The sequence below is a fragment of the Diuraphis noxia genome, unplaced genomic scaffold (assembly GCF_037042655.1).
Source record: "Diuraphis noxia isolate RWA-SAM2 unplaced genomic scaffold, SU_Dnox_SAM2 contig0004, whole genome shotgun sequence".
NCBI classification, from domain to species: Eukaryota; Metazoa; Arthropoda; class Insecta; order Hemiptera; family Aphididae; genus Diuraphis; species Diuraphis noxia.
The window spans coordinates 21030613-21055887 of record NW_028301714.1 but is presented as its reverse complement, the minus strand read 5'-3'; the positions used below and the strand labels follow the sequence as shown (position 1 = coordinate 21055887).

Genomic DNA, 25275 nt, shown 5'->3' with positions numbered 1-25275 from the left:
CTTATAAGGAACCTTGTATTAAATTTTAAAGTTTTTTTGGTCGTCCAACATTTTTTTACCGACACTTCAAAAAAAAATTCTCAAAAAAATCGAAAATTTCAGTGGTCTATAAATAACTCAAAAAAAGTCAAACATTTGTGAAAATTAAACTGTATATATATAACACTATCATAAACATTTGTTGAAAATTTCAAGTATTTACAATGATTAGTTTTTGAATAACAACCATATAAAAAAATCGATTTGGTCGAAAACTGATTTTGCGTAAAAATTCCCGTTTTCTGTCATTTTTTTTTGTTTTTCTCGATTTTTTTGAAAACTGTTGACTGTTGGAAAATGTTTACTTTTGACCTCTATAATGCACCAAGGATCTTCAATTTTACATCGGAAACCACTCCCAAAGTTTGAAATCGAAGCATTATTTCGACTAGTTATGCTATACACAGACACACACAAAAAAAAAACTCATCATTGTAAAATCAATACATTCATCACTTCGTTCAGAATCTAAAATGTATTCTAAAAAGTAGCGCAAGTGTCCATGTATTATATTTAAAAGACATTTAAAAAAAATATTGATTAGAACAAAAGTTATTTCATTTATCAGATCTCTGTGGGACACCCTGTATAGTGGCTACAAAAAACTGTGCGCAAGAATCAAAATTACTTAAAATGGAATTTTGTCCAATCCATATTTAGTTCTAAATAATATGTGTAGTTGGATCGCAAACGGTTTTGAAACAGAATGTTCATTGAAATAGTGATTAATTATACCCTTAAGCATTTCAAATAACATAGTATTGTTTGTGCTAAGGCGTCAAAAAAATATTATATTGAATTAGATACCCAATCATCATCAATAATATTAAATTATCTCAGTACTTTTTTTATCAATAGGTTTTATAAGTATAGAATTTGGTTTAATATCACACTCTTCGTTTATGCGTTTCGCGAAAAATGTCAAGGCTTAATATATTCGCGCTATTTTTTGGAAATGACATATTGTTGTAAAGGCACATTTACTACGACACTTATACTTTTTTTATTATGCTCCTCGTGGGAATTCGTTTCTAGTTGATGGCATTTTTGAATTGTGTGTAAAGCGTTTAAGAATAATGAAAACGAATGAACATAATATATAGTTATTATACGCATGTATTTATTATTGTTCGTCACATGTTGAAAATAATTATAATATATAAGCACTTTATTATTGTTTAATTTTAGATTCTGAGCTAAACGAATAGTGTATTGATTTTAAATTTATGTGTATTATTTTTTTCATTTTTGTGTCAGAAGACACTTTTTGAAGTAAAATAATGTTCTGTGGTCATCGATGGATGTTTCTGGAAGAAAATTGGATTTAGTTGGTATTTTTGGCATTTAAAACTAGAAATTCTTTGTAATTTTAATAATATTGATGAAAAAAAATATAAACATTTGTTAAAATTGTTATTTAATTATTAAAAATATTTTGTGATTATTTATTGAACATATAGTAATAGTGTAAAACGTTATCATAAAAAATGCGCACACAAAAACATACTAGGTAAATTGTTTGAAAGGCTTAATTAAATAATATATTAATTAATTATTGTTAGATATTAATTATTATTTATTACTTGTTACATAAGTAACTACTGTTCACTTTTAACTTTTAAGAAATAAAACTTTCAATGAAATACAATATGCTATATGAAAATTCTGTATTAAGTATAAACACTGTAGTAATAGTCTATAAATTAGTTTTGGGTTTGTAAAAAATAATGTACTCTAGCTTTGTAAAAAAATAACTGTTTTTTAACTTAATAAAAAGTTAAAATAAAAATGTGTATTAACTTTTTAACTTCACTGAGTTAACCAAAAATTAAATTAACTTTAAACTTTTTCTTATTTATGAATATTAACTTAACTTAACTGAGTTAAAAAAAATCATTAACTTGCCCAGCCTTGCAGTATTTGGTATAGGTACATAGTCAATACCTATTTAATATAAATTTTTTAATTTATTTTTATTAGCTATTAGCTATTAGTATAAAACTATGATAGTATAGTATAAATTTAAAAACATAATTTCGTCAAGCGATGTTCACATTATTCAGTATTATGAATTTATGTGTCATTCCAAAATTCTTGCGATGCTCAATATGTTTATAGTGTTTTTCTTTTTGTTATTTAATATGGACATGTTCACTATTAATTTATAACTGGTTATCATAAATTTATCCAATTTAATCAAAGATTTATCATTTATACTATTAAGTTTTATCACATTTGTGATATGGCCGTATATGTTTCGAATATAATTGTGCAATGGCTAATCGGTATTTATATAACAAATTATTTGATAAATGACAAAAGTATGAATGGGGAATGGGTTTTGACTAATTTGTGCCTGATTTATTATTTATTTAATAATATGAAAGAGGATAACTTATTTATAAAAATAAATGTTGCTTAACTCTGTTATGCAATGCATATTAATATATTATATTCAACGACGAACTAAGAAACAACTTACTATAATACTAGATTATATTTTGTTCATAATATGACTAGATAGTACTTTTTTATTAATTTTAAATGCTTAGGTTCAGTAAGTATAGGTGTGTATTATTTAAAGAAAAAAACAAAAATACGACGAATATCAGTGGTGCTTCTTTTAGTCAGACGCACCTGTCACCTATTCGAGTTCGAATTTATCCCTGTAACACATCCGTTCACGTAGTAAAATAAATGAATACCTAAACAGTTAAGTCTGGTGTTTTCAAATGATTATTATTTCAAATTTTAATTAATCGTTTCTTGCAAATTATTATGTTCATTTGTTATTGGACTCAGCTATCACAAAGTAGCAAATTTAATTATAAACAACGTAATCGATATTATAATTCACATGTACATATCGAAACGTATCGTTATTGTGAAAATATATTTATAAACGATTCGTAATAACCACGATATTTTTTTTCCATTAAAAGTTTATGGATATTATTATGTATACGATATACATACATATACACACACACATATATTATACATATATATCTGTAATCGAATTGAGACCGATTCGGAAAAACTACACACGTTTGAACTATAATGTGTGTTGGGGGATGGTAGTTTAGATGGTTGGGTGGTAAAGTAAGGTTAGGTTTCATTTTTATCAGTGCACCGATCCAACATGAAATTAAAAGTTTCATTCTAAAATACAATAGTGGTTTAGCGGTTTTGTCATTTTGACAGACAAATCGCCCAAAACCACGTGCCACCATCGCCTTGCCGATCAACAGTTCAACATGGACTTAATTGAATTACACTTAATACTATAATATTATAAGAGTCAAGTAAACTAAAACGAAGAATTCCCCTAAGGATTCTAAATTCAATTTAGTATTTATTAATTTTTGTATAAAACATACAGGATGCCCGAGGGGTGATTTGACTTTTGATCGCTGGCGCTAAACGCTGTAATAAAATGGCAAATGCACCACTTCAAGATTCCTATTATATTGTTTAAGGTATTATGATGTATATTACATTAGTTCTAATTTTTTTTAAATTTAAATTTAATAATTTTCCCTATAATAATACATTTAATTTAGTAATATTGAACCGATTTATTTGCACGAAAAAATGATAATAAATTTAAAATACATAATTACTAAACAAGATTCCAAAAAAAAATAATAAATAAATACATGGTGATTACAAATTATAATTAATCGCTCTTTAGTTATTGGCGAGACCGAATGAATTTGTTATGGACACCACCATCAAATTTGTTGTAACTGATAATTTAGTATTTTTACATATATAACTGAAGTGAATCTTTTTAAAAGACAAATGATCGTTAATTTGCAATAGTCGTATATATATTTATAATTGTATCGGTTTCGTATATATGATATAATAACTTAATGCTGCCGAAATCCAAATGTACGTTTCTATAAAAAAAATATTAATTAAATCATATAATATTTTTGTTGATATCTATTATTATATTTCTTTGAAATACTATTCTGTATAGACCAATCTTATTTCAATTCAACAAATAGTTGATTCGTATCTATATATAATATATACATTATTTGTTTAACTTCTAATTTACTATTCGTTTCCATATATCCATATATTATTTTAAAATTCATATTTAATTTAAATTTACTAGTATTTGTATATTTAAGATTTAAATATCTTTTTTAAATTAATGTATGTCGTTTTAACCAACTTTTTATTTTGCCGAGTTAAAATATATTAATGCAAGTATCTTATGTTAATTAATATGAACAACACGTCATAAAGTTTGTAACAATATGATTGTTTTATCTTATTGTGTTAACTAATAAATCACTAGAAAGCGATGAAAATAATTCAAAAGTTTGAGAATAAATTAGTGTTTTAATCATTTTGATGTGAACAGTACATAATTATTAATTAGTATAAATTAAGAATTCGAATATTTTTTATTAAAATTAAGTATATTCATAGGTACCTATTATTTTAAGGGTAAAAAAAAATTAAGCAATATATCTAGCAATGAATTTTTAAGCTATTATTCAATTTAAAAAATATATTTTTCATTCATTTCAATGGAACACAGCTTCTGATTTAAACAGTATTTTTAATTAACAAAATTATGGTAAGCAGTTATTTTATTTATGATGAAAAAAAAAATGATTTTGTAATAAAAATATTATGTTTATTTTTACAAGATAGAATAATTAAATGATACGATGATAATATGATGCTTAATACACATCAAAGCTATATTCTAAACAAAAACTAAGGTACTATAAAATTATTCGATTCGTTACCAATCAGTCCATATTCACAAATTGTATAATATTATGAAATATAGCACACATACATAAATAGTATTTTATATGTTATAAAACGTTAAGAAAAAAATATATTTTCATATTTTTAAACTAAAATAATACCTACACGGATAATGTAATAGCTTATTTAAAACTATAAATGGTGTCAGTTATCCTTAATTAGCGCATTAAAAATATACGTACAATTTTATGAAAGAATTATTTGGAACAAAAAAACTGTCGAAGCAATATCATTGTATGAATATTGTTAAATTTTAATTTAATGATAAACCAATGAAAAATTATTCAGTGAAAACAGTTTGTATTTGTATATTTATAATGATATGTTATATAATATGGAAAATATGATGTATTAATGTTATAATATTTTTAAAACAAATGTATTATTTTTTTATTATAAACAATGTTAAAATTATTCTTAGTCATAACTCAATTTATTTACTTTAAATATTAAGTTTTTCTTTTTATATTTCCTTTTATGTTGAGTTTAATTAATTAATAATTTAGCTATACAGTTTTGAAATCATATTTCCCACAAACCATAGGCTTTTAGCAGAATATAGTTTATGATGTAGTCCATAATACAAATATAATTTAATGGATTTTCATTATGTACTGATATTACTGATATTAATATTAATAACGTATAACCCAAACTCATTTTTTAGTATTTCAATTTATACATTATAATATTGAGTGATTTTTACACAGTAATTAATTCATTCAAAATAGCAAATCAATATCATAATTGAGCGTTTATTATTATTTAATCGTAGTAATAGTATTTTTTTTTTTATCATAGTCGATTGTAAGTTTATTAATAGCATTATTTTACCTATTATATTATCCTAATACTTATAGGATAATCAGGAAATAGATATCTTTAGAATGAAACAGTGCATATATTTTGTATAATATAGAATAGTATATTATTTAAAAATTTGGAAAACCGAAATTTTAATAGATTTATTACAAAAGAAAAATAGCAGGTATTCACACTTAGTAAATCACCTTATATATAAGATGTTAAGGCATCAATAAAATGTAATTATATGTTATTAGTGATCATTGCACTTAGAGTTATTAAGTAGTATACAACAATATCAAATGATATCAGTGGTACATTGTTGATTTTTTTTTGAACTTATATTTATCTTAATAAATTACTGTTACGATAATTAAAATGGTTGTTTTATCATTATTTTTTATAATTCGGATTGCTTTTATGCTTGATACGGTAATATTTAATTCCAGGTGAATTATCATTGATATACAAAAATCAATCTCATTCATAATTATATTATGCAATATTTACGATTTGAAAGGACACAACGACTAGAAAAAAATTATATTATTATAATTTCAAAAAAAAAAAAAAAAAACGTTATCCGTAATTATTTAATATTATAAAATCGTGAAATCGCGTTTTTTTCCTTTAACCACTTTTATTGCGAGTACCGTTTCGAAAATCGAAAAATGACCTCTTTAAAGTACCAGCTTAAGAATATTTATTTTTTGAAAAGATGCTACACTTGATACTTTTGAGCAAGTTTAGAGGGAAAAAATGTGTTTACAGATTAAAAAAGAAAAAAAAGCATAGGTAAGTCATGGATGTCATTTTGCTGTACAGTAGGTTACATGTGGCTTACACTAATGGATGGAATTAAATTTGAATCCTTGAATCCAATAATATTATATCATTGTACACGAAAAACGATTCTTAGCGGAGACGGTTTATCTGTCTAGGTCTCTAGGATATAATATTATAGATTATGAAAATTGTTCAAATCTAAGATTTAAAAAAAAAGTCACTCAAATGTTTTGAAAATTTTACCACGTCTAAGTAAGGCTAATATAAGTAAATAACCCAAATTTCAAGTTTTTAACCGAATTAAAATAAAAAACTCCCAAAATTAAAATGTCTATAAAAAGCTCTAAAATTTCTGAAAAATTTCCGAACTTTAAACCGTAAGGAACAAAATTCAAAATACAACAAAAAAGATCTTTTGTCATTTTTCATTTGAAGCAATACTTCTAGAAAAATTCGTCCGTAATTATTTAATATTATAAAATCGTGAAATCGTGAATTCGTGAAATCGTACGTTTTTTCTGCTTTAACCGCTTTTATATCGGGTACATTTTCAAAAATCGAAAAACTACCTCTCTATAGTACTAGCTTAAAAAAATTACCTTTCAGAAAAGATGCTACACTTGATACTTTTGAGTAAGTTTAGAGGGATAAAAAGTGTTTAAAGTAGAAAAAAGAAAAAGAAATAAACATTATTGTAAACCGCCTATACATTCCTCGCTTCGCTCAGAATCTAAAAGTATGTGACGTATAAAATAAGAGTTTAATATATAAATTTATCGACGCAGTGTAATGTTTATGTTACGCTTATAATTTCACCACTTTGGTTAGTTATTTATCTGATTTCTAAAAGCGTAAGAATAACGTTACCAACTTAGTGTGTAGTTTACTAACAGAATTAAGTTCCTGCCAAAATGCTATTAGAATTACATTTTCACTTATAGTACATCCGTACGGACATATGTGTGAAATTGATAAAACACAAATTCACAAATCGTACTAATTGGAAAAGAAAAGTGCAGGCAGAACCCTGTGAGTACAGTACATGCGTATACAAGGTGAAAACTGGACGATATTATACGGACTGTACGTCATGTTGGCATGTCAATTTTATTCTGAGACGTGGAGGTTTGTCGATAATATCACGATATCTAATTGGTCGGACCAATGTGATGATGGGATGGGGCGTCAAAAAATGACGAAAACAAAAATAGACCTATTCTCAGCAGGGTGTAACCACAAGATGTTGACACACGTATAACAGCTACAGGTAACTATTTAATAATTAGTGTAATTTTTATTTTATTATAAATTATACTTTTTATTTTTTTTTTTCATCTCGTCCTTATAATTTATACTGCGCGATCCTACGTTCGAGTGTAAACATGTCTGACGAACAGAATCCACACGACGCTGTGGCTAGGGGGTGCAAGGCAGGAACGACCGTACGACCGTGACGCAGCTGTTTTGGCCCCTTAACGATGACCGCGCGGTCGTTGGACCAACTCGGGTGGCGGGCACCTGCAGGCACGATTTGCATAATTTATAAAAGCGGTGTGTCGGCTGCTGTTGCCGCGGCTATTCATTCACCGGAGCTCTTGTGTATTTCAGGACACGGTAGAGATATTTTATTCGTTGGCCGGTGACAGTGGGTGTATACGTGAGCTGGATGTCAATTCAAAGATTTAATAAACCGTCTGCGGCGTCGAGCTCCGAATTAAGACGCGAGTCCAGAGAAAGACACCCGTGAAGGATATCGATATAGAAAGAGTGAGAGGGGAGAGAGACAGAGAGAGAAATGGATGAGGAAAAATAAAAGCCTCTACCATCGTCGTCGTCGTGTGACGACCGGGCGATTGATTGATACCCGTTGACCGATAATCGAATAAAAACCCTGGCGAGGGACAAAGCTGATTGAATTCAGCATCGGCGGAAAAGGTTAGTTGTACAGACATGTGAGGGGTGAAAGCGGTTGCTGGGAAAGGGAAATGAAAAACGTATATTATAATCAGACTTGACGAGAATATTATTAGTGCGGATTTGTTGAACAATTTGAGTACGAGCGCCGATGATATATTATATTATATAAGGTCCAAAGTTCTTATACATTTTCAATATATTATTATATATTATATATATTCGTTTACATAGTCGGATCGGTTGTAAGCGCCGAGGTAATTTTTGTAAAAAAAAAAAGGCTTTACGGGATCTCGTCTCATCGTTCGTAGTACCAACAGAATTGAATGTATTTTTTTGTGCTTAAAATTATTAATTAATATGAGATAAAGAAGATATTATTGTAGCCCGTATTGAACTTTTAATGTTTCGGCTTCACTCGTAACATTTATTAATGGTATATATTTTAAGATTTCTTTTAAATGTTTTCTTTTTCCATAATTATTTGAAATCAAACAAATATTGCATTGGTAATAAATATTACAAGAATTTGATTTAATGTTTTACGCGCGGCTTTTAGATACCAATGTAAATGATAATGATGATGATGATGATAATATAATAATAATAATAATAATAAAAATAAATAATAATAATAATAATTATGATATTGTCAATAATTCGCTTATAACAAAAACTAATATGATTCCGAATAACGCTAAATTTGGTTCATGAAATTTATTCTTTTTTGGCCAATACAGTTGTATTGTGAAAGCGTTATAAAATGAAGCGATGTGCATTCATTTTATATTCCAAAGGTAGTTTGAAGAGCTGTGTAAATAGACTTTTGACGAAAACCAACCAGCTCACGGTGTATGCATACGCGCTATATAGTGTGTTTTCCCACAAAACAAGAAGGAAAAAAGTGAAAGCAAAACGTTTTACAATGATATGGTGATATGGTGATATGGCGTGTATCCAGCTGTAAGACAAACCGATAATATACAGAGTGATTTTTTTATTGTACAGCACTCATTAATTTTAAAAAAAAAAAACATAAAATATTAAAAATATTTCTATTTGATAATCTTATGTTGATATTTTGTTACAGTACTAAAAAAAATCATGTTTTAACTATATTTTATCGTTATCATTTTTCAGTATATTAATATCTTGAATTATGATGCACAATATATTGAATTTTATATCCTAAGGCAGAATATTATTTGAAGTTTTTCAATGCATATAAATACAATTCGGATATGGGTACTTTAATAGTATTTAAAGTTTTGATCAGATGAGTAGTAAATCGACATTTTGCGTGGTGCCCCTGTAAGACTCTACACTAAACTTTTAACTTTTAAATACGTAAACCACTTTTTTAAATGTTAACGTGTAAAATAGCAGAGAATAAATGTTTTAAAAAAAAAAGTTTGACTTCTAACCACTTGAAATCACGCCGCAAAAAAATATTTTCAAAAACGTTAATTATTGTTGACATAAAGAGTGTGGTCTCACGGTAAACGAATCCATCCGGTAAATACAATAATACGCATATAATACAAAGACTCAACAATAATAGTCACATGCTTACGAGTTACAATATAATCTATTTTAAGACATGTAATGTGTAGCAGCAGCAACAGTAGCAAACAACAGCAGCAGCAAGCATATTCAGTAATACGACTATCTTACGAGGTAATTGAGCGTGAATATGGCGAGGAGATGAGGAGCCACGCGCCGCTTCTAAATTCCATCGAACCATCGCCCTCCTCCACCCTCCCCACCTTAACGTGGCTCCTCTACAATCCCGTTTCGGCATGATATAATAATAAAATAAGCACGGGTTTCATGTTATTGAAATCACATGAATCAACGGTCCGAGCACACGATTTCACCGAAGTTTTCGTTCAACGTGGATCGGGGTACGAGAGGAATGGTGAGAAATTATTACGATAAAAACGAAACGTCTTTCGGCCACGGCCATCGGTCTGGTGCATATCTACGGTGGCTTCTACATATTATATTGTTATTGTATGCAATTGAACGTTATACACTTATTGTACGTTTTCGGATTCTGCTGATGTATACCGCCTCCGTAAACGATAAAATAGTCTGGTTAGATTTACGAGTATTTATATTATGATTTATAAATCAGATGCGTTAATGTTAAAAATAGATGGATGTGATTAATAACTACAAACATCGAAGTAAAAAATAATTTTACTATAGGTTCCTTGGATAACACACGGGATGCCCAATAATAGGCTCATCGGAGGCGGCTATATTATTGCCGAATTAATTATAATTTATGCTCTGAAATTTTAATTACTGTGATTATATTATGTCTTCCCAAAAATAATATTTCTACACGCAGTCATAATTTATGTATTAAATAGCACACATTTATTAAGAGGACTACTTTTTGAATTTATGAACCATTTATTCACTGCCACTGAAGTAGGTAATTATATTTTAGACGTTTAACGGTTATAATAATATTATTTTCCGGAGAAAAAGCTTTTGACAAAAACAATAATATTGAAGTATTTGAACGTGAAAATTGTACATGAAATATTTATCTTACCCCCAACCCTTCCCAAAATGACAATATTCTGTCATCTAATTTCTTTAAACTGCTTGCAATCAACGGCCGTCGAAAGGTCTTTTAAAAACTTTCATTGTATTGTTAGAATATTAAAATAGTATAACACAAATGTGATTAGTAATAATGACAAAAAAAAAAGAACAAAAAACATAATATTATACTTATTTACGCTTTGTAATGACTTTTTGTTACATTGTTTTTTTTTAAATTCAAATACAATACCTTCGCATATAAAACCAAAAAGTATTTCCAGATAATACATACGATTCATACGAATACACTATATTAGATGTATCTTTTTGGATTTTGTGAGGAACATAAAATTACATCACTTTTGTGTTGTACAGTAGCATTACAACAGTAGTGATTTTTGTTACAAATCTCAAAGTTTTATTAAGATGTTTCTAGAAATCGCTACATAAATTCAAATAGTAAAACAATATTTTGAAAATTTCCAGATACGCTCATATATATAATTAAAAGTTTAAACTCGTACTAAATAATATATTTTGTTAAATATAACATATTATTATATTAAAATTATGTAAATTTGAACTATTTATCAATAATCATTGTTTAAAACTTATATTATAAAATATAAACATGGTAAAATTGTAAAATGAATAATTTTTATTTTTATCATTAATTTATCCCATTTACATAGAGATTAAAGGGAGTGGAAAATAATTAGAATTTTTGCAAAAAAAAAAAATAATGTTTGTCTCATGTATCTATAATTCTTTGAAATACTCGTTGACGCATTGGTACTAACATTGAGTTAAATAAATGTATAATTTTTTTTTGATAATATACTTTCTAGGTATTGTATAATGGATGACATTTTGAGAAATAAAACCATTTAAATCCCGAAGTATGGAAACAAAATAAATATTTCATGGAGACGATATTTCCAAAAAATATTGATCCTTAATATTTCCAAAGTTAACTTCTATAGGTTTTAAATGCATGAAATTAGTTTAATCAACTTTTACTCGGCAGCTTAACATAAGTCCAACATATAATTAATTTCAATACGATAATTATGTAAGAATACTCACTTTGTGTGCCCCTAAGTTTTCGATGGTGCACGATAAAGTGGCCCTCCGGCCAACCGTGGCTGTTACGTTCTGTAACGTTCCGTTGAATCTGGGATCCATTTTTGTCGAATCCGTCTTTGGAGTCGGTAAGTTTGAACCTGAAACAACATTTGCCAATTGGAGATTATCGTCGAGGAGACATTATTATAATAAGCGTGGTGGATTATGTACAGAAAAAAGAGAGAGAGAGGAAAGAAAAGAGACGGACAAAGTGAGAGTCGTTTCATGACGACAACGCAACGAGGTGTATAATAGTCATCACCGTCTGTATATTCGCGGTACTTACACCGTTTTGGGTGACTATAATGCGAGTGCCCAAAGTCCTTCTCAGGCATCGAGCCAGTTCAATTAACGAAATTACATTTCCCTAAACAACGAATAACAATAAACGTTTGCATGGTTTTCTTCTTCCGTTTTCTTTTCTTCTACCTTCTGACGCTTTTAATGAAACTACCAGTTTATTATTCTGTACGAGGCATGAGCCTCCGTGACCGTTAGCTCACCGTTTGTTAATTAAACAATTACAAGTTCTAAGACATGTTTCTTTTATTATTACTATTATTTTTCGCAATAAACTTGTTGTCCGTATAATTTAAACAAATCGTCTATACGGTGATTACTACGAAGAATTTTAAGGCGCGCTGAAAGCAACTATATACTATATTATGTGATTCATGCAAATATCGATTGTTCGCAGGACCGTCTTAATTCAAGATTTTAAGGACCAGCTGTCGGTGCTTTTCATTTTATTCGAACGGTAATAATAGCGAAAAACAATGATATACCGTTGAATTTTTCTAACACGTACACTCACTCCGAGGCTTTTCGGTTCAGTTTTTGTGAATTACACGATAGTTTAATATCATTATAAGTGGTTTTATGGATATAATTTATCGCCCTGCGAGAGAAACGAGTCTTATCGGCTCAGACTACGAATAATTCCGCAGTTGGATTAAATCACGGCATGAAAGCAATATTTCCACCGTAAGTTCGCATGGCTGATCGAGATAATACGTTAATTTGATTTCCGTACTGGAAAATAGTAATCGTTGTCAACGACTAAAAACAAGAAGTGAAAATGATTCATCTAAATGTGGTGCATTATGCGCATGACGAGTTGCAATAAGAACGGATTCAGCAGAAATACAGCAGCCGTGGTAATAAACCACCGTCGTTGATTACAAAGACCAATTATAATCAACGGTAAGCATTTTTTTCCTTCCCCTATTCTCCCATCCATTCACACACGCACCCGCCAGTCATCATCACTGGCCATTTTAATAGTTTTGCGAGCCGTAATTTAAACGGATGTACGCGGTAAGTTATACGATTAGAAAAACTTCAAATTCACCTGATTTGTAGTCGAGAACACGTAGGTACTTGACTACCAGCCTACGTATATCTGCAGCGGACCGACCTCTGGGTACTATTATTTCTAAGGTATCTCATTTTAGAAACTACCTACCTACTATAATTTCCTACAATCACACATCACCGATGGATAGTCAGTAATTATATTTAGTTAATTTAATTCCTAGATTCCCCATGAAGCATACTCGACAACTGTATTTAACTCGATAATGACGTGTATTGGTAGTGCCCATACGTTAATGCTCTGATTATATTGCGAATGTGGTTTTTATAAGCTCGTACGTAGGTATATTATCATTATTGCTTCGTCGTCACATATTTGATAAGCAATCGCAGAAAATTAAATACCTTAATTTTTTGTCTGTATCTTCCCATATCATAGTGGTCACACGATTTATTATGGTTTGATTGCGTTTTAAATTTGTTACTAGATATCGAAATTCATATATGACGTAGGCGGTACATTTTAATCATGCATCGTAAGATTACTTTAAGGTTAAAATTATATTTGACTATAGCGCAGAAAGACGAACAGTGTGTCATCAAAAATAGTTATTAATAATCAATGCTGAGCACTATAACTACTTAGAAAATTACTTAAAAATTTGTTAACTTACTGACTTAACGAGTTAGTTGTAATTTATATTAATTTTGTAAAATAAATAGTTGAATTTAATATTTAAAATAATCTAATCTAACTCGTTAAAAAATACTAATTAATTTTGTAGTTTTTTTTTCATTCCAAAAATCAAAATATTCTGTTAAACTACTGAGTGACATTTATTCTGAGTATCTATAAATTATAGCCATGCTCGTATTGTAATAATAATAATTAATAAATATTGAGTATTTTCAATTTTATGATAAAAACATCGTTCTTCTGACATTATGTCTTATTAATTATAAAATATACCTTTTTTTGCAATATACGTTAGTCACTACACTCATAATAATTATAAATTATAATGGCCAATGGATACATTATATATATATCATACATAATTATACGAATATTATATAAAGTATAGTATCATATTTCTTATTTTGAATGACTGGTATTCCAATACTTTTCCTAGAGAAAAGATTATTAATTATTACTTAGGTACCTACTTAAATGTTGAGACATTTGATAAAATTATTATAAATTAGGTCACCAATAATTTAAGTAAGATACGAGACACCGCGTTATTAATCTTTAACATATTTTGAACAAACTGTCTTAAATTTATATTTTAAGATCTATAAAATTAATTTCTAACTTTTTCTTCTTATTATTTTCGTATTTAATGATTTCATTTGATACAATTATTCATTTATTATTATTATTATTATTTGGACTAAAGGTATAGTATGTTTCTGCACCATTTTAACTTAAGGCGACGAGAAGGATTTATTTCTAACTTAAGTAACTATTTTCCCCAAATTAACTTCCAAATAACTAAGTTAGGAATCTTTAATTTGGAAAATTCCAGAAACTCACTTATATTATATTATATTTTTATTCGTTTAATAACGCAGATTAAACAAATTGAAAAAAACGACTAACTTTTCCAGCTTTATTAATAATTGTCTTTTATTTTTATTATTTGAAAAATATAGTTTTTTTTTAAATTTTTTAAATCGAATTTGAACTATAAAACAATAGAAAATTATAATGAATAATATCTACATTAACCAAACTACGTGTAAATATTATCATGTAATTTTGGTTTTGATTTTTAAAGTTTGTATTAAATTATAAAAATTTGCACGGGATCGATAAAAATTAGAAGTGGACCACTATTTGCACGTTCCTATTGTAATTTCAGTTATTAAATATAAATCCAATATACTGTAGTATAATAAATGACTGTAGTAAATAAAATTTAATATAAATATAATTAAAATAGATGATTGATTTTGTACGTATGACCTTGAAGTTCATAGCATTTTATATAGTTTTTCACAGATGATGTATATTTGTTAATTACAAAATATATCACTATTTAAATATTGTGGTGTACATGATTTTATTAATAATTGAGTTCAGATTAAATTGCTTTTTAGAGTAAAATTGTATGGGATATTATTAATATAATTTTAAAAATCATTAAATTTGTGAAGATTAAAATTAATTGAATTTTATAATGGAATCCTAAGACACGACTCTTAGTACGGACAAAATGTTGACGTTTACATAACATTATCTTGATTAATACAAAATAGGAATTAATTTGTGAATATATAACAGATATATATATATATATATATATATATATATATATATATATACACACCAAGCTTTATATCTCGTTTATAAATAAAAAACATATTTTTATAATATGCTTTCAAATTCGCACACACGTTATACAGAAATTTCCTTTTTATGGTCTAATATCAAAGCTTATAAAAGAAGAAAAACATATTTAATCACTATAATCATTGTTTTGAGAAAGTCCAGTCTTGAAATAAAACTGATTTGAAGCTATAATCTGATGAAGTAATTTGGCAATATTGAATTCGTTGTTCGTGGGTTCATACTAGTATTTCATTTCAAATATACACGGTCACTGCTTTTTTTTCTTCTACTCTGATTAATTGAAAAAATATGTATTATGAACAAACAGTTTTGTTGATTTAATAACTGGGAAATTCTACCCAGAGAAAAAAAAAATATAGGTATTCAATAAAATATATTGCATTCATTGTAGAACAAAAAACCCTTGTTAATAGTTCGTTACAAATTAAATAAATGAGTATGGAACGTCAAGGAATATCAGTTGAACATTGATGTAACATTGTGGATACAATATTTAACAATTCGGTAAATACATCGTAAGTACTGGTTGAACCACGTATCAATATTAAATTCGCGTAATATATTAGTGTCATGTAATTTAAAATGAGATTTTAATGGCAGTTGAATAGAAATTCTACATCGTCAAGCACACTGTGATCTTACGAATCGGGGAGTCAAAAAGGTCGAAAAAAACTCGTTACGATCGATTGTCCTGCAAAGATTTCGGAAAACCCGGCAAAGCTTTTACACACAGGGCAACAAGTGTGCAGGTCATAACAATCAAGAACGGGAGCCCGCAAGGTTTACGAGGTTGAAATGGAGAGGCAAGCGAAACGCACGTGAACAGAAATCTTCGATGTGTGAACCGTGGCTTAAAGTGGCGTGGCTCGAGCCCGATAATAAAATATTGTGCTATTACCAACATTACCCCCGTTACAAATGGACCGGCTATGTTATTTAAAAAAAAATTTTATGTGAATACACTCTCTCCATCTCTTCTAATGTTGCTTAGAAGACGTAAAGGTTTTTTGGGGTTGTTTTGGGGTATGGGGTCGAGCTGAATGATCATTCGGAAAAATGTTAATCGGCTTTCCGACTTGTGAACTCAGTTCCGTATTCAGGTCACGATGTTGGCACACATACATACACACGGACGGACGTTTGAACAACTGTGACTGCCATTCTCACGGAAATCCGTAAAGCGAAAACGTGAGATTAAACAAATAAAATAATCATAATAATAAATATCAGCACGTCCATACTGAGAAAAACTCGAATGGAGATTGTTTACGACAGCGGCGGTGACTTAATAAACTTTTTGTACTTTAAATATATACCTACACGGTCGTTACTACATAGGTACCGTTTTATTGTTTTTTTTTTCTTTTAAGACGCGCATCAGTTCTTACGTGATCGCATCACGCATCACATTCGATTAAAATAAAAGTTTACAACCGCGATTCTCCGTTAAAACGAATTTCATCAGATTCATCGTATTTTTGTTATTAACATTATTATTATTTTGTTTTTATGAACCTATCTAGAAAACGACCGGAACAGAAATGTATACATGAGTCGATGGAGCGCGCTAAAATTGATTTGTTTTTTTATTCGCTGATTTTCAACAAGTCGAATATAATATAGACACTTTTTGCGGAGCAAATTTCTGCGGAATCTATAAATGTATTATATCTAAAATCGTACGTGCTGAAATTTAAAATCAACTATATACCTAAACAGAAAATACATTATGATAATTTTTACAGAAAACCATGATATATGGTAGTTTGACATGCCGGACTCTTGAACAGTTGCAACAGTTACAATAATTCCTTGTTGGAAATAATCTAGTTGAAATCGTAAAAATATGTAATCTGACATGACATTTATGTATCATAAACACGCATCAAACGTCATGTGGAAACCCATTGTAGTGTGAAGCATCAACCGTGTGTGATATTTTTTAGAAAAAACTCGAAGGTATCATGTGAAGACATTGAAAAACGGAAATGAATAATAATTGTAAATTAATAAACCTTGACTGTGATCGTTATTGGCAATCTTATGCTTTTATGATATTAAAGTGAAATCTCTCATGACAGACACCTTAAAGTAGTGGAGGTTATTATGGGATCTAACTACAAACTTTATACTGTGTGAATACACTGAATAGCTGAACTCATCTCCCCCCAAATAGATGGAAAAATGTCAACGATTGAGAATTCGTGAGTGTTCGGTATTTGTAGGTTTCACTGTAAAATAATTATGCGTAATACTTATAAGTAGAATTCAGATTTGAAGGCAATATAATCAATAAAACAAGCATTTAAAAATGTAAAAAAAGACATTTAATTTATAAAAAAAAGGCAATTCAAAAATATTCTACAAAAATAAATACAGTCACTATAGTTGGTATTAAGAAAAAATTCAACTTAGAATCGTGATTTTGTTTAACACACGGCATAATTTAAAAAAAAAAAAAAAAAAAAAAAACAGAATAAAAAAACAGAATAAAATGTGTAAAAGTTATTAAAAGACAATAAAATTACGGTCAACGAATGCTAACTGACAAGTAGTCTTGAATCTACGCATTATAAATATATTTTAATCTTTAAATAGCTAGTACGAATACTTTTATGGTCATATCAAATACTTGATAAGACGGTAACGGATAAATCATTATAAAAACATAGCATCGACAATGAACATTCTTCACAAGCTCTTATCGATTTGTACCGATAATAATGTGTAAGCTGAGTATAAAATTATTAAATCAACTGAAAATTAAACATAAAAAAGGCATTTATAAGTACAAAAGGCTTTTGACAGCGAAAAAGAATTTATTAGTAAAAAAGGCATAAAAATACATTCATTGTCTTAGAAATTAAATGAAACACATTTTCATATAAAAATTATTTTTCTACTATGATAATTAAAAGAATGGCTTTCGCCTTCAAATTCGAACCCTACTTATAAACAATAGCTCTATTGATCAAAGCTATACAACCGACGAGTGTTAAATGTGTTTGCGTCACACGGTTGGTAATATAAATTCTTAGTTCACACAGCGTTTTGTCTGCTTTAAAACCACTGGGGATTAGTGCGATGATCTAATCGAGTACGGATGACGACGTCCGGTGTTCAAAATTCGACACGTCAGTATGTGTATACCACATACACGGAATTTACCATACAATCATGTTATTAAATTGTGTTTATGTAATAGTGTGTTTTGTTCAGTCAGATAACAAGACGATGACGACTATGTAATATAACGGGTGTTTGGATCTAGATTTTCCAAATTTGGTCACCAGGGCTCATACTATTATACAGAATGCGCACGTTTCATGATGACGAGCCCAAAAATAGGTCAGCAAACGTGTTCGGAATTTATTGAACTAGGTATTAGGGTCTTAATACACTATTATATTATACTAGATAATCGACTTTCATTAAAATTATACCCGTCAATCGCCTACCATAAATGTATAGAGGTTTATATTATATTATATATATATATATATATATATATATATATATATATATATATATATATTATATATTATATATTTTCTTAATGAGATTCGATACAGGTCATTTCGAAAGAGTTCAATACAGACAACTTTTTAAGTGCGTACGATTTTTCTGACATTTAAAATTAATATTTAAGAGGTTAGAATTAGGGTTATTCTTAAATTAGGTTTTTAAATTTTAAAAGATTCTATAAGTTGTTTTGAAGTAAACTCTTTATAAATTAAAATATGTTTTCAGAAATGTTATCCAATGATTAGAATGGATCACACAGTTGGTATACGATAGGTCTATTTGAGTAGAAAACTCGGACGGGATTGTATCCTTTTAACATATAATTGTGTGTAGATAACAATATATATTATTATATACTTAACAATCAACATTTTGGTAAAACTTTTTGATATATATTTTTTGCAAATTAATTTGATTATAAAATGGTCAGACAATTATAAAACAAATTGAATTAATGACTTTGCAAAAAAACACATTTAAAAATATGCTTAGTTATTATGATTAAACGTCCAGTACTATGCATACCAACTATGAAATATTATAGATTAACAAAAAAGTAACAATATTTTAGTGTTTACCTTTCAGGGACACTCAAAATTAAATTGGTTTCATGTTCATCATAACATCATCTCTAATACCAATTTGAGATGAATTATTAATACTACATTATTATTATTATTACTTACATTCGCGATCAGTTGTCTATTGAATGTTTATTAAAAATACGTTTGAAGTCATTCATTTAGCACAAAATAAAAAGTAAGCTTTATAGCAATTCGACGTATTTATAATATTATTTGGCAGTACAAGGAATTCAATGCTAAGAGGATTTTCTTTTTCACTTAAGTTCAGGTTTTGTATTAAGTTTTGTTCCGTGTATTTCGAAATCATTTTTAAGGAGAAAAATACTAAATCGGAATAATAAATAAGCTATTTATAATTTTGCTTTTTACTGAACACCAAATTTTCTATTATTATCAGTATCCCATAAAATATTTTATGTGAATTTTAGGGTGTCATACTAAACTTCAGCAAACTTTTTTCGTTATACATACGGTTCGCCATTTTATACAACAACATTGTGTATTTTCGTTATTCGCAAATACATAGTATATTACTCCTGTGTTCTTGTAATACGGACTTAAAAATTATACATTTTCCTAAAAGAATGTAATACTTTCTATAATGTTACGTCATGCATTGTCACCTTCAACTTATGAAAGACAATTTTTGTGTTATTCTACTCAACAATAATATTAGCATGATTAAATTAAATTATACTTTATACATGTCACCCGTTCCAGCATAATTTAGTTACATGTACAATAATTAATGGTTACCCGGACTAGGCCCATCCCCATATATATAATAGGTGGAGCATATTTTATTTTCTACGAAATTTGGAAATCACCAAGCGTAAAATATAATAACCGTATAGGGTTCTATTAAAACTCTATTACAACGTTAAAAATGTTTTATATTACGGGTATACTGCAGAACATAATAGATATTATATCAATGTTATACACTTCAGTTATTAATTGTGTCATCGACTTTTGAACCCGACGTCGACCTATTCGATTTACAGCGTAATAATATAATAGACGCCTACTATAATAGCATAAAATAGTGGTTTAGTGCCGAGTGCTCGAGTAGTTGTAGTCCGATGAAAAGCTTGCCCGCCTGTATAGGTAATATATCATCATACTACAATTGTATCAAATGTCTCTGCCGAATACCATATTGGTCTTCTTGACAAAATGCTCTCAAAAATGACTAATTAAAAATTCATTTTAATTCGACTTACCTCCGTGTATTTGATTTAACACACTTGCGTGTACCTGCAACTCGTGTTCCGGTCAACGAATACACATGGGCATATTGAAGCACATACATAAATTGTTGTTGATGCAAATGTATCGGTAAATCATTTCATGGTACTGCGAGATAATATTATTATATTGTTATGTTACAAATGTAAATATGAAATATCCTGATTTTTGCTTGGATAATCGAAAAGTTTATATCGCTAAAACAAAGTCCAGTTTAGAAGAGTAGGCACCACTATACTGTACAATTAACTACATATTTAGTATAAGCCATTTAATGATTACATTAATATAGGTAAATACAAGTTTCGTAATTAACTAACATATTGGATTATAGGAAAAATGATATGAAATCATAATTTCCCAATTCATACATCTTTCAAAGTATTATGTAGAAAAACTAAAAGTTGTTTGAGTGCTGAGGGAGAGGCACAAACAAGACTTTGGAAAGTCTGTTTAGAAAAGTTTATGAATAATGATTGCAATTATAGGTATAAACGAAAAGAAAAAAAGAACACGTTTTGATTTCAGGTCGACTTTAAATTTTAAAACGGCACTCAGCGATATGACGGCATTTCAAAAAGTCTCTGAAGGAGTACTAAACATATTTATTGTAATGCTCTTTTGACGCATTAATTTCAAACTTTACGTTAACACTCATAAAACTGCTAACCAGTGACTAATAATGTACAACAATCGTACTTACTTAAGATAAGCGCACTGCATAGTCGGTGAAATGCAATCACGCGTAACTAAATCAATATTATCATCAAGTGTCAGGTGACCAGACACTATTGTGTGGCTTTGATACCAGTAAAATCTACGTATTCGGCAAAACAATTTAATTGATATTAGTAAAGCTATTATGAAAAATTGTTATCATATTTTATCATATTTTTACTATCAAACAAACATTTCACCACCTAAAAGTCAATAAAAAATTCAAAACCAATTCAAGTTGTACCTGTAGACTTATTAATAAAAACAAATAAAAAAACTCCAAACTAATTTTACAATAATATCTTGAAATCTTGAATATTCTAATATCTATAGTAAATATTTTGTATAGGCATTTAAACTCTCTAGGTACTATTATTAATTTTTGAATTACAGCGAACAAATCAAATATAAATTTGATCACAAACTGATTTTGCGTACATATTTTAGTAATTTATTTTTTTATTTTTCCCGGTTTTTTTTTTGGTAATTGGAAAATATCTTCTTTTGTACATCCCAATGTGTATAAACTAGATTCAATATTCAACTAGAATTTTTCTTTGATTTGGTTTTTTTCAAATGTACAAGTAAAATTCAAAAAATACACATTTTAAAATCATTACATTCAGCGCTCCGCTGAAAATTTTAAAATATTTAAAATTGACTTGGAAAACATGTAAGGAAGCTAAGTCCCAGTAAGCGTTTCTCTCCCCTACCCAACGATCACCTACTGTACTTTGATATAATATATAATATATTAAAATATGTCATATCAGCTAAATAATATATATATATATATATATATATATATATATATATATATAGATGTCAGCTGGGCATTTAAACGACTGACATTCAGTTGTTAATATCCATTATGCGATTTAACGAAAAATGGCGTAAAATATATTATGTCAACTTAAACGTTGTGGTGGTGTATTTTTAACAATAGACACTCGATAAAAACCACTAAAAGTATAATATTTTATTTTAATATGCAACTGTTTGCGCAATCGTTTTCGATATTGCGTTTGCGTGTCGAACCTTTCTGTCACATCGATGTTCTTGTTGTTATTAATACTTAGGTGTTTTTACATTATACAGAGAATTTCATTAATAAGGACATAGATTAAGTGAGAATACCATTTATGCTATATTAGACAATATTCTTAAATAACGGATTTAAACTAATGATGATTGTTGGGTAATTGCAGTTCAGTGCTTATACGGGTCGGGAAATTGGATAGTCGATACATTTTTGTGGAGCATAACATTAGGTATGTCATGTTCAATAAATCATTGATATATTCGTTTGACGAATTATTATTTCCAAATTCACGAAAATAATGGCACAACAACAACAAGAACTCATTGGTATTATACTACTATATTATATTGTCACTGTTATCGTTGATATGTTTGTGTTAATCAGCAGTCGATCGTGTGTTGAACGTGTTGTAACGACGTCGCAAACAGCTCGAACACTACATAGTTGTTAATAAATATTGATATTATATAAAGAGTTGTTTATACACGTTAAAATAAACGCGTTAACGTACGTACAATATATAATATTAAGTACGAACGGCGTGGTCGAGTGCTGTTAAACTGTCTAAAAATCGATTTCGACCGACTGCTGCTCGCTCGTCTCTTCGCCAGACTCATCGGTCTCACTTGACGCGGTAGATGACATTTTTCAACCACTCGATGCCGTATCCCGCCGAGAGATATACCACCGAGTTTATGTTATTAAGCGATGTACATTTTTTTTTTCTGTACGTCATTAAATTGCGTGGAGGCGTGGTATATTTTTATCTTATCGGTAAGAACGAAAGGCGAGCATCGGATACTTATATTATGGGACGGTAAATGACCGTGATATTAATTTTAAACCTTTATCTTTCGAAAATACTCTTTCCACGGTGGTAACCCGTAGGACGAAAATCCAAAGCGAACCGCAATAAGTCGAAAAGGTATACACCATCGGACAAGGCACTATCGAAAATTTTGAATCGTCATCGAAAAAGTATCGATTACAGAGGTGATAAACTTTAGACGACCGCTTTTACACTCGTATTATTTGAGCTAAAGTAAATGATCTTTTTTTTGTATTTGTTAGCCGACGGTTAGATGTAGTTCAGGTTGAATGAGGAACAAACATGCCTCGAGGTTGGCAAGTGGTACAAAGGTGAGAGAAAAGTTTACGATTGTATTCATACGTGTGTCGTACGTTGTGCGTGTATAATATATTACGACGAGTAAATCTGATCAACGCTATGGGTGGCGGAGTATTGTTGGATTTTTGGTCAAAAAAGGCGTAAAAACGGGTGGAAAACTGTGCGACCAGGGGCGCGGGTTGAGAAAACGCATGTGAGTGGAGTTTTCAGAGTGATAAATTTTTAGTCATTCCTTGTGCGAGCAGTGGGCGGACCCTGCAGTGGCGGTACCCTCGAAATACTATCAAGGCGATGACTACAACGGCGGCGGCAGTTGCGGAGCTGACAGCGCGTTTTATTGGGCGATTAATGACGCTAATTCTAGGTACGGAATGGCAGCTTCCCGAAAGCTGATTTTCCGAGCCACGTCCTTCTCCTTAAAAACTATGTATCCTTTTCCTTCACCCAGCCATCCAGCTATCCCGTTGTTTTCAGAGATGAAATCCGAGATTTACACAGCACTCGGCTAAGTCCGAGACGATAAATCGACGTCTTAGGTCGTTTCTTCACAGCTTTTACCTTACCACTGCAACGATCCTATCCCCTTTTGCAACACATCTCATTCGCCGTCTTGGCAAATTCTTCTCATTGTGTACACATAAGCATACACATACTTACACATACACATACACCGCCTTATATCAGTGTTACGTTTAAGAACGACAAATGTACACACACGTGCGCGCACACACGCACACACTCACCAACTTATATGTTTACGTATACTCATATGTGTATGCACAGTGGACTTTTGTCACTTTTGTTACGCCCAGTTATTTTTTTCTTTGTTTGATGTGTGTAATATATATATTTTATTGTGCACGTTTTACTATTTGTGTTCGTCGAGGACCACACTGGAAATTCGACGCTTTGACAATGAAAAAACTCGATGTACCATAATAATCTGAACAACAGTCACCCGAAAAGAAAAAAAACCGATCTAATCTAATCATATCTTAAAGAACGTGTAAAATAAATCTACCGATTTTTGTAAGACATTATCGGGAATCATATTATTAAAAAAAAAAATAAGAGATATAAACCGTAGGTAGCTACAATATTATTGTGTATAAGTAAATAATGCTATTATATAAGTATAAATGCTTTCAAAGTCCCGCTTACATATTGCGTGATTTTTTTTATCAATATACTTGTTTTGTGTTGAAATGTTTCTTTTATTTTTACTTTTAGTACGCTAAATCTCATTGTCTTCAGGTTTAAGAACATAATACACTTCTAAACAACTCACATAAGTAATCTGTAAAAATATCGATCTACATTACGTAAAAATTGT

At 29.3% G+C, this 25275-nt stretch overlaps 1 protein-coding gene across 1 annotated transcript in view; it reads right to left on the bottom strand.

Annotated features, from left to right (window-relative positions):
• LOC107166231 (lachesin-like) overlaps positions 1 to 25275 on the bottom strand; it is a 249005-nt gene that overhangs the window by 169215 nt on the left and 54515 nt on the right. The window contains exon 3 of the mRNA XM_089227405.1: positions 11989 to 12125. Within this exon, the coding sequence (XP_089083531.1) occupies positions 11989 to 12125 (137 nt within the window). The remainder of the gene's footprint in view (positions 1 to 11988; positions 12126 to 25275) is intronic.